This window comes from Plecotus auritus (assembly GCF_963455305.1).
Source record: "Plecotus auritus genome assembly, chromosome: X".
In the NCBI taxonomy this organism is placed as follows: Eukaryota; Metazoa; Chordata; class Mammalia; order Chiroptera; family Vespertilionidae; genus Plecotus; species Plecotus auritus.
Window position 1 is genome coordinate 140,304,316 of NC_137784.1, and position 11,297 is coordinate 140,315,612.

Below are 11,297 nucleotides of genomic sequence, written 5' to 3' on the forward strand. Positions count from 1 at the left end.
GGTGTGGTGACAGAACAAGTTCCTGTTTTTCCTGTGGGTAACGCTTGAATGGAAATTCAAGAGTCTGCAAGTGCTGCTGGGAAGGAGGCCTTGCCTGTTGGAGGATAAGCCTGTGCCCACACTGACCCCTGCTCAGTTCTTGCTGCTCAGATCCAACAGGAAGGACTCCAGTGGCTGGTCTGTGATAAATCATGTTGTGAAGCAGTTCTTTGTCTTCTGGGTCAACTTATAAAACTAGTCCTGATTTCTCCAAAGCCACTCTGTGTGGATTTATCTAAGCTCTTCCTCTGCCTTAATCATGCTTTTGGCACCATCGCTTTGAATAAGAAGTTGTTTAACACCCCTGTTACCATGTTGCCCTTTTATATTTGCCCTGAATTTGCTCCACGTGACCCTTCAGGGCTATCTCTTAGTTTCTTACATTTCTGAGATCACTTGATCTTATTTGTGGACTGTAGGCATATTCTTTGTACCCTGAGAAGATCTTTTTGTTAGTTTGCTTTAAAAAAGAAGCATTTCCCTTGCTTTACTCATTTTAATTGTCCCTCTTGGGGCTTATATAAGTCTCCTTAGCTTCCTTGATAGGAGATGGCAAGAACTTAAGTGTCCCAAGTGACGACAATGCATTGTGGTTTTGCAGAGAAGAGGATGACCGAGTAGGGGTTTGTCATTTTTATTGTTGTTTTAAAGGAGGAGCAGATGAAACTGGTTTTAGGGAACTTGTCTTGTGCCTGATAGTTTAGAGAAGGGGTGGGGACCCTTTTTCCTACCAAGAGCCATCTGGATATTTATAACATCATTTGCAAGCCATACAAAATTATCAACTTAAAAATTAGCCTGCTCTATTTGGTCAAATACGTAATTAACTCACCCTTAATGCCTTGGCAGGGCCAGACCAAAGGATTTCACGGGCCTCATGTGGCCCGCGGGCCGGACATTCCCCACCCCTGGTTTAGAATATCTTTCCTGATGATTTTATCATCTTGTTCATTTTTCTTCAGTAAGATTCTACAGGCACTTGGAACTGAGAACTTAGAACCTGTCATTTTATAAAGACCGTTTCTTTTTTCCATAAATATATTTGCTTCCCAGAATGTTCATCTACCACTTTTCCACTCAGTTGTGTGGCATTTTGAACTTTCTCTAGAGTTGTCATTGGGCTAGCGATTAATTACCTGCATGAATGATTGTTATTCAAGTGGAGATATTTCTGTACCCTTTTTCTTCCACACCAGTTATAAAAATGTGTAATAAAGTTAGTCTCTGTAATCTCTCATTTTTATTTCCTCATCCACAGTAGGGCCCATTTAACTAAGTTGTTTTCATACAGGGTGGGGCAAAAGCAGGTTTACAGTTGTTCATATGCAAAATAATAGAATAATTAATAAATAATAATACAAGAATAAACTCTGTGTTTCGCATAGGAACAACTCTAAACCTACTTTTGCCCCACCCTGTATTTGCCATTAAACATTCCTCAAATACCACAGAGACTTCATTTTTAAAAATAATCTTCACCATTGGAAACTTTAGGAATTTAAGTAGTGCATGCTAATGTCCCTCCCTCTACTTGCCTATGTGCTTAGCTTCTCAGAGGTCTCTAAGTAGTCCTATAACACGTATTTCTATTACAGGTGGAATTTACACCCACTGTGATTTACAGCTACTTGTAATTGTGGCTCAATTTTTACTTGCTTATTGCTGATTGTCTCTCAGTTTCCTCTCCATATAACATTCAAGGGGGTGATGATAAAAATGGCTGTGCTTCCCAAGCAGTCTGTACTCTCAGAGATTGTCATCCAGCAGCGTAGTACCCACCACTGTCCTCAAAGTGATGTAGTGATTCCACTTGTAGTAGTAATTGTGCTGCTCATAATACCTGCACAAAACATGTTTTTAAACCAGAATTGAATGTTTGATTTTGCTAGTTATTTTGAAAATCAAAGGATGGAGATGTTTTGAGTTGAAAAGGCATGAAAGGAGTAGTAAAGGAACTTACTACTTGAAGGTAGATAAAAGAACAGAGATGCTAGTTCTGGCTCTATTCCCCCTGCCCACTACGCCCACCTTCTTAAAGCTGGTAGGACAAGTTACTCCACCACCTGGAACAGTGCACGTGCCTGGGTCAGGACCACCAAGAGCTAGTTTGTCAGGAAACTTGGCCAAGCACAGTTTTCCCAGACCAGCTTTGGGGGACCTGGAAAGTTGGTTTTACAGAAGCTTTCTTTAATATTCTCTATAAATCTAGACTACTTAAGGGTAATTCATCTTCTGAAAGACACTTCGAGGAAAAGCACAATAAGAATACAAAAAGAGATACAGAGGCAGTAAAGCATCAAACAGACTGTCAAATTACAGCGGGAAGGTTAGGGAGAGGTGGGGGAAATAAGAGATCAACTGAAGGACTTATATGCATGCATATAAGAGTAACCAACGGATGCAAAACATTGGGGGGTGAGGGCATGTATGGGAGTGGGGTGGGGGGGCAATGGTAAGATATGTACACATATAATACCTTAATAAAAAAATAAAAAATAGAAAAAAAAAGAATACCAAAAGAAATTCTGTATTACTTTGAGTTGATCTACCCACAGACATAAGCAAGTTGTTTCATCTGGGGGATTGATTTGCCTACCTTTGGAATTATTCAATTTAAAAACATTTACTTCCCAATATAACTTGGATGCTTTGGTGATACAGGATGTTTGCTTCTGAGCTCAAAATAACTAAAAATTATGGTTAAAATAAAGCTTTTCCTCCTTATTTCAATCCATTTGTACAACTAAGCATCTGTCTTATTGTTTTGTCCTAGGATGGTCCAGATTCTGCTGGAGGAAACCGGACAAAGCAGGAGAGTGCATGGCTGTTCAGGCTGTGGTACAGCTTTGACCACAAGTATCCTTTGAAGTAGTTTCCCTGAAACATTGATGATGAAATCGTCCTGTTGCGTTGCCAATAAATGACTTCTGATATGTAAGGAAGGCTGTGTGCTTGCTCCAGTTCTGTCTTGGGACTCATGCAGTGATCATTCAACCACAGGTAGTCCTGGTGAGCATCTCTTTGGGCAAGAGATTTAGATGACCCATACATAGCCTGGTAGACTCATGTGGTTCTTCAGAGCTTTGTATACAAGAGGGATGTGGCTTTGTAGGTGAATTGGTATGGTCAGGAAGTGAAGTGGAGCATATTATTCACTGGGCATATTAAGTATTTTTCTAATACTTAATTATTTTGCTAATTAAGTATTATAAAAATAACTTCGCTGCTCGTGACTTGCACTTTCACTTTTTTATTTTTTAAATGTATTGTTGAAAGTACTACCCATGTCCCCGTTTTTTGTTATTTTCCCCTATTGACCCCCTCCTCCCTGTACCTACCCCTCCCAAGCTTTCACCACACTATAGTCTGTGTCCATGGGTTATGCATATATGCATATAAGTTTCCCAGTTAATCTCTCCCTCCCACTCCCATCCCCACTTTTCCTCTTAGATTCATCAGTCTGTTCATGGTTCTGTGACTCTGGATCTATTTTGTTCATCAGTTTATTTTGTTCATTAGATTCCACATACGAGTGAGATTGTGTGATACATTTTCACTTTTGAATAGACTCTTTTGATGAACAAAAGGTCTTCGTCCAATTCATTGATCTTTTCTGTTCTGGTCAGTACTCTTTGTGTCCTGTTTTAGACATCTCTGTCTATCTCAAAGTCATGAAGCGAATTTCCTGTTCTTTTAGAAGCATCTTTTTTTTTTTCAGTGACAGATATGGGAAATGAAAAAGTATACAGATCATTTGAAATGCTCTAGATGAGGTTATCATTCTTCAGAGATAATTTAATCTACCTTGGGTCTAGGTTAGGGGCATTAGCAATTCCCGATCACTTTAGTTCAATCAGAAATAAAGGTGATTTGAAGCTGGGCTGCCGTTCCTGTGAAGGTTAGTCTGTTTTCTGTTTACCCTTTGTTCTAGGGTTCTAACCTAGAGCCTAGGCAGGGGTCCTCAAACTTTTTATTTTTTATTTTTTTTTAATATATTTTATTGATTTTTACAGAGAGGAAGGGAGAAAGATAGAGAGTTAGAAACATCAATGAGAGAGAAACATCGATCAGCTGCCTCCTGCACGCCCCCTAATGGGGATGTGCCCTCAACCAAGGTACATGCCCTTGACCGGAATCGAACCTGGGACCCTTCAGTCCGCAGGCCGATGCTCTATCCACTGAGCCAAACCGGTTAGGGCGGTCCTCAAACTTTTTAAACAGGGGGCCAGTTCACTGTCCCTCAGACCGTTGGAGGGCCGGACTATAGTTTAAAAAAAAAAACTATGAACAAATTCCTATGCGCACTGCGGGCCTAGGACGCGTCGGCTGCTAGGCAGGACAGGCAGCGGCACCCGGCGGGCCGGATAAATGTCCTCGGTGGGCCGCATGTGGCCCGCGGGCCGTAGTTTGAGGACGCCTGGGCCCTAGGGTGTTTTGGAGTCTTCCTCAGAAGGCTCTGGACACCAGTTTTTGTCAGGTTCGCTTTGTTTTCAGTCTGCCAGATGCCCTGCTCCGCTGCTGAGGTGCTTTAGGGAAAACGTGGCTCACCAAGCGCCAGGCTCCCCACCTGGGTGTCCTCCAGATCCTGGCTCTCTTCACTGCCCTGGTAGCTTTCTGATGCCATTCAGCAGAAGATTTTGTTGTGTTTCATCTTGACCAGCTTTTCTAGTCATTCTTAGTGGAAAGGCTGGTTTAAATTACTGTTTACGATTGTTTGCTATTAACTGAAATAGAACCCCCAGAGGTTTCTTAAAGCCATATGGACTTGTCCACATTGTAATCCAGAAGGCATGTTACTCACTGGGCTTCGAAAGGATATAGAGAAAATTGGAGTGAGTTCACAGGAGAGTGACAAAATACTAAAGTGATAAGAAATTGATTCTTGTCAGTACATAGTACTCCACTTTCAACAATGGATAGATTATCCAGGTGGAAAATCAATAAGGAAACATTGGACTTGAACTACATTTTAGATCAAAGGAACCTAACAGACATGCACAGAACAGTCCATCTAACAGCAGCAAAATGTATATTCTTCTCAAGTGCACATGGAACGTTCTCCAGGATAGATCTGTGTGTTAGATCACAAAACAAGTCTTCGAAAATTTAAGAAGATTGAAATTAAAGCAAGTATCTTTTCCAACCACAATGGTATGAAAATAGAAATCAATAACAGCAGGAAAACTGGAAACTTTCCAAACATTTATACATCAAACAATACACTCCTGAACAAACAACCAATGTGTGCACATTAAACAATACGGTCCTCCATAACCAATGGGTCAATGAAGAAATCTGAAGGGAAATAAAAAATATATCTTGAGACAAATGAAAATGGAAACGCAACATTACAAAACTTATGTGATTTAGCAAAAGCAGTTTTAAGAAGAGACAAAAAGTTTATAGTGTTAAATACCTACATTAAAAAAAGAAAGATCTTGCCCAGCCAGCGTGGCTCAGTGGGTGAGTGTCCACGTATGAATCAGGAGGCCATGCCCGGGTTGCAGGCTGGATCCCCTGGGGTGAGCAGGAGGCAGCTGATCAGTGATTCTCTCTCACCATTGATGTTTCTCTCTCTCTCTCCCTCGCCCTTCTTCTCTGAAATCAATAAAGGTATATTTTAAAAAGAGATCTTACGCCCTGACCGGTTTGGCTCAGTGGATAGAGCGTCGGCCTGCGGACTGAAGGGTCCCAGGTTCGATTCTGGTCAAGGGCATGTGCCTTGGTTGCGGGCACATCCCCAGTGGGGGGTGTGCAGGAGGCAGCTGATCGATGTTTCTCTCTCATCGATGTTTCTAACTCTCTATCCCTCTCCCTTCCTCTCTGTAAAAAATCAATAAAATATATTTAAAAAAAAAAAATAAAAAGAGATCTTACCCTGGCCAGTTTGGAGGGTCTTGCCTTCAGTTTGTAAAACAAACTAACAAAAACACAACATCTGTGAAGTGCAATAAAGAGAAACACAATAAAACTAGGTATGCCTACATTTCCTGTATTGTATTGGTCAAATGGGGAAAGAGACATTTTCTGGGTAGGATGTCAGATGATTTACTTGTTGGGATTTCTAAACTCATTTTGTTGCGGGGGGTTGGGGGGTGGTTCTTTGCAGACATTGTTTCCTTAATTCTCTTTTTAAAGTTACTTGAAGCCCATCCTCACACACAGTGGCCCCCCATTAACCACCACTCTCCCAGCCTGGTGTGGCTTGCTCGCTCGATGTCTGACCAGTCCCCAGGTGTATGACGTAAGTACAGCATGTCAGGGCTGCATTTCTATGCAGCCTCCAAATTCACAGAATTTGCCTCTCCAGTAAGATGATTGATTACAAATGACCAGCTTACATACACTTAATACACTGTGCACAGCAACAGAGAAACCTTTTACCAGGGTTGTGGGGCTCCCAGACATCAGCAGCTGTGGCATCGTAGAAAGATTTCTCTCTGTCCCTCTGAGGCTGCAAACTTTAGATAAATGCTATGAAGAATTACGAACGCCAAAACCGGTTTGGCTCAGTGGATAGAGCGTCGGCCTGCGGACTGAAGGGTCCCGGGTTCGATTCCGGTCAAGGGCATGTACCTTGGTTGCGGGCACATCCCCGGTGGGAGGTGTGCAGGAGGCAGCTGATCGATGTTTCTCTCTCATCGATGTTTCTAGCTCTCTATCCCTCTCCCTTCCTCTCTGTGAAATATCAATAAAATATATTAAAAAAAAAGAAGTAAAAAACGTTAGTGAGTCAGATAAAATAAATTTATTAAATTCAAGCCTCTCATTTTTTAATTTGAACACAACAGCCCAGGCTTAATTCTGAGGGGATAACATAGTAGCTTGAGTCTTGATAAGTGAGTTTTTAAAGTTCTCTTTTGAAAAAATATTTGCCACTTCTTTCCATGTCTATGCCTTAACTCCTTAACTCTAAGGCAGGGGTCCTCAAACTTTTTAAACAGGGGGCCAGTTCACTGTCCCTCAGACCGTTGGAGGGCCGGACTATAGTTTAAAAAAAAAAACTATGAACAAATTCCTATGCGCATTGCGGGCCCGGGACGCGTCGGCTGCTAAGCAGGACAGGCAGCGGCACCCGGCGGGCCGGATAAATGTCCTCAGCGGGCCGCATGTGGCCCGCGGGCCGTAGTTTGAGGACCCCTGCTTTAAAAGAATGAAATACGTGCCAAGGAATCTCCCCCTGGAATCTGGGTTCTAAGAGCCCTGGGAGAGATATTTTTTTTTTCTTTTCAAATTTTTATTAAGGTATTATATGTGTACATATCTTACCATTGCCCCCCACCCCCACCCCACTCCCATACATGCCCTCACCCCCCAATGTTTTGCATCCGTTGGTTACTCTTGTATGCATGCATACAAGTCCTTCAGTTGATCTCTTATTTCCCCCACCTCTCCCTAACCTTACCCCTGTAATTTGACAGTCTGTTTGATGCTTTACTGCCTCTGTATCTATCTTTTTGTTCATCGGTTTATAATGTTTTTCATTATCCCCAAAAGAGTGGGATCATGTGGTATTTTTCTTTCATTGATTGGCTTATTTCACTTAGCATAATGTTCTCTAATTCCATCCAAGTGCCTACAAATGGTAGTAATTCCTTCTTTTTTACGGCAGCATAGTATTCCATTGTGTAGATGTATCATAGTTTTCTGATCCAGTCATCTGCTGATGGGCACCTAGGCTGTTTCCAAATCTTAGCTATTGTAAATTGTGCTGCTATGAACATAGGGGTGCATATATCCTTTCTGATTGGTGTTTCTGGTTTCTTAGGATATATTCCTAGGAGTGGGATTACTGGGAGAACAGTATGGAGTTTCCTCAAAAAACTGAAAATGGAACTCCCATTTGACCCAGTAATCCTGGGAGAGATATTTGACAGAAATGAACAAAAACAATATTTAGCACATGCATTAATGGGAGAAATGGAATGTACTAAAACAGGGAACATGATGTCATTTGTTGTTAATAAAACTATCACCAGGCAGACAGAGTTTCAGGACTTTCTAAATAGTGATGGAGAGAAGGAAATGGGGGGAGTTCGGAGCGAGTTTTAGAATTTCTCTCTGCCTGACTAGAGACTCGTATTTGATTATACATTTGCATCCTGCCTAATTCCAGTGAAGACTTGAGGCAGCCAGCAAGAGGAGTTGCATGCTTGCCTGTTAAAAAGCTGCAGCATTGGTTCAATGGAGTCACATTGTGGAGTTTGGAGAAGTCGACATCATTGAGAAACAATGCAGAAAGCATGGATGTGTTTGTCACTAGTAAGGGCACAGAGATGGGCTGGGACCACAGAAGTGAGGTAGGCAGAACCCAGGAGTCCTCCCTAGGCCAGCACACTTAACAGGCACTCCTCTAGCACCTACTGAGTTAAGCACCTCAAGGAAGGGTGCCGACAAGAGAAGAAGGAGGTCACTGCCCTTTGGTGATTCATCCAGATGGGCAGTCCAGGCATGGACACAGGAGAATCTGCCTGTGGCCTTGGGCAGCATGGCTGAGCGGGGACCATGGACTGTCAGGGCAGGTTCAGGTCCTGCACTGAGGACACTCTGTTGTGTAGAGGACAGGATGTAGAACTTCAGATGTGCTTTGAAGGGTAGATAGAAAAAAGGAGAGAAAGAGCAGTTTTCAAACTGTGTTTGCTATTCAAGAAGGAAGTCCAGACCTAGTCGGTTTGGCTCAGTAGATAGAGGGTCAGCCTGCAGATTGAAGGGGCCCGGGTTCGATTCCGGTCAAGGGCACATGCCTGGGTTACAGGCTCAATCCCCAGCCCTGGCCAGGGTGTGTGCGGGAGGCAACTAATTGATGTGTCTCTCTCACATCAATGTTTCTCTCTCTGTCTCTCCCTCTCCCTTCCACTCTCTCTAAACAATCAATGGAAAAATATCCTCAGGTGAGGGTTAACAAAACAAAACAAAAAAGGAAGTCCACAGTGTTTGACAGCCATGAAATAGGGGAGTTGGGGAGCACACCACCCTTGTTTTGCTTGTTGAACCCGTTGGAGAATGAAAGGTTGTGTCTGACCTCACGCTGCTTCCTGATACTCTCTCCCTGCCATCTTTTAGTTTCAAGTGGCTGCCACTTGGCTGACGCCTGCCTTGCTCAGCCCAGTCTGTTTTGCTACAACTTCTGCTTATTATGAGATGCTGTACCAGTCCTCTTCCCAATGGAGTCACTTTTCATATCCTTTAGGTGGGCAGAACCAGTCTGGAGGTAGCATAAGTCCAAACCTGCTTCCTACCAGCTGGACAACCTTGGGCAAATTTCATAGGTTCTCTTAGCTCCGATTTCCTGCTCTGTGACATGTGCTTGCACCCTTCACAGGAGAGGGGTAAGGACCAAATGAGAGCTTGTGTGACATTCCTGGCAGGCATATAATAGACCAAGCATGCCAAACTCAAAGGCTAACACAGGCCAAACAAGGTTTAAGTTTCTGTGGGCTGCAAAAAACCAAAAGCTTCAATTTTCATAGAAATGTGGGTTTATTTCAGTAGAGACATGCTGAATACAAAGGGCTGAAATAAATGAGTCATCATTAAAATAATAGAACATTTTAATAAAGATTAATATTTTTCTTGAACAATCTTACCAGACACTGAATAGCTGCACATATTAATAAGTGTAACACAAATAAACCTATTTTTCTTCTTCTCCGAAAGTAAAATATTTCCTGTTGCGTACACCAAACAAGTCAGTACAAGACTAATGACGTGGCCATCAGCTGCTAAAATATTCGCTGCTAGTATTAGTGGAGAGAAATGGTGCGCCTGCGCGTAAGGCGCATAAGGGAAAGGAATGCAACACGATTATAGTAATACGTCATTAGCGAACATTGTAGTTCGTTATTAATAAATGTGCATAACAGGATATTGTAAAAATTAAGTTATGAAATTTTTACTAAAATGTTTCTTACCTACCGTTATATTGGCTGGGCCACAAAAATATTTGTTATGGGCCGCATGCGGCCTGTGGGCCATGAGTTTGACATGCTTCTGTTAGATGCTCAAGAAAATACACCTTCCCTCTGTATCACTTGCTTCATCTATATGAGGGCTTCCCATCAGGGATTTTGTGTGGCGACAGGAAGGAAATCCTAATAATGGTTTGTCGTCTTCCCTCTATGCTGACTAGGGTAAAGAGTAGTTCAAATGTAAACTAGGTGTGTTTAGAATGGTTTGTGTAGGGCAGGAGGTCCTTTCCCAGAGGAGAGAGGACCTGAAACCTATTTGCAGGTCTTCCCAGTGACCTTAGCCCTTCCTTTCTTTGTGGGTTGGGAAGCTGAAAATCCAGGTTGGTTTCCTTTTCTTCCGTTTTGTCACAAACGGTCAGGCATTTAAAATCACAGCTGCTTTTTGCTATTCCAAGTCCTAATTCAGGCAACAGTGCTATACATGGAATAGCACTCTACAGTTTACATCCAGTTATCATGCTGGAGGCTCAATGCAGGCCAGTTTCGTGATCCCCAGTTTCAGATGAGGAGTTGAGGTTGGGGTTGGCTGGAGCTCTGGAAGATTCCAGTCTTCATTTTGTTGTTACTGTTATTTGTTGCACTTTTCAGAACCAAGAGCCACTGAGAGAGGAAGACTCTGATTTCATCCTGACTGAGGGTGACCTCACCTTGACCTACGGGGACAGCACAGTGACTGCCAATGGCTCCTCAGGCTCCCACACGGCCTCCATGAGCCTGGAGGGCAGTCGGAAAACGAAGAGCAGTTCTGAGGAGGTGCTGGAACGAGACCTGGGAATGGGAGACCAGAAGGTTTCAAGCCGGGGCACCCGCCTAGTGTTCCCCCTGGAGGATAATGCATGACTTTCCCCCCAAACCCTGAAGCGGTGGGGTAGACCCACCGGTGGTGTGGGGCTGGCTGCATGCTCCGGTGTTGATTGAGGTGGGACAGTGACTGAATGGAACTAACGCTTCTATTTTATTGAGGTCTGAAGATACCTTAACATTTAAAATTTAACCCAAGATACAGATGGTGGGGGCTCAAGACAAATGCAGATCTATTCCCACTTTTTCACATAGTAGTGCACTGTTCAGAGTTAAACAAACAAAAACAACCGCATGCTTTACTGGTCTCTCATTCATTCACCTGCGGTACCTGAACAAGGTGTGGTGGGTGCTGGGACCCCTCCCAGGAGAGGCTTCATATCCATACACAGCAGTGCGAGTCCAGCTGGATGTAGGAATATCAAGTGAAGGGAGAACAGGCTAGAAGAGAGATCGTGAAGGAAGGCCAGTGAGATCGGAACTCCAAGG

At 43.0% G+C, this 11,297-nt stretch overlaps 1 protein-coding gene across 2 annotated transcripts in view; it reads left to right on the plus strand.

Moving 5' to 3' along the window:
• Window positions 1–11,082, plus strand: part of SLC9A7 (solute carrier family 9 member A7) — a 121,463-nt gene extending 110,381 nt beyond the window's left edge. For both annotated transcript variants that reach the window (XM_080653302.1, XM_080653301.1), the window contains 3 exons: window positions 2,813–2,895; window positions 6,178–6,283; window positions 10,596–11,082. In XM_080653302.1, the coding sequence (XP_080509428.1) occupies window positions 2,813–2,895; window positions 6,178–6,283; window positions 10,596–10,847 (441 nt within the window). In that variant the 3' untranslated portion in view covers window positions 10,848–11,082. The remainder of the gene's footprint in view (window positions 1–2,812; window positions 2,896–6,177; window positions 6,284–10,595) is intronic.
• The last annotated feature ends 215 nt before the right edge of the window (window positions 11,083–11,297 follow it).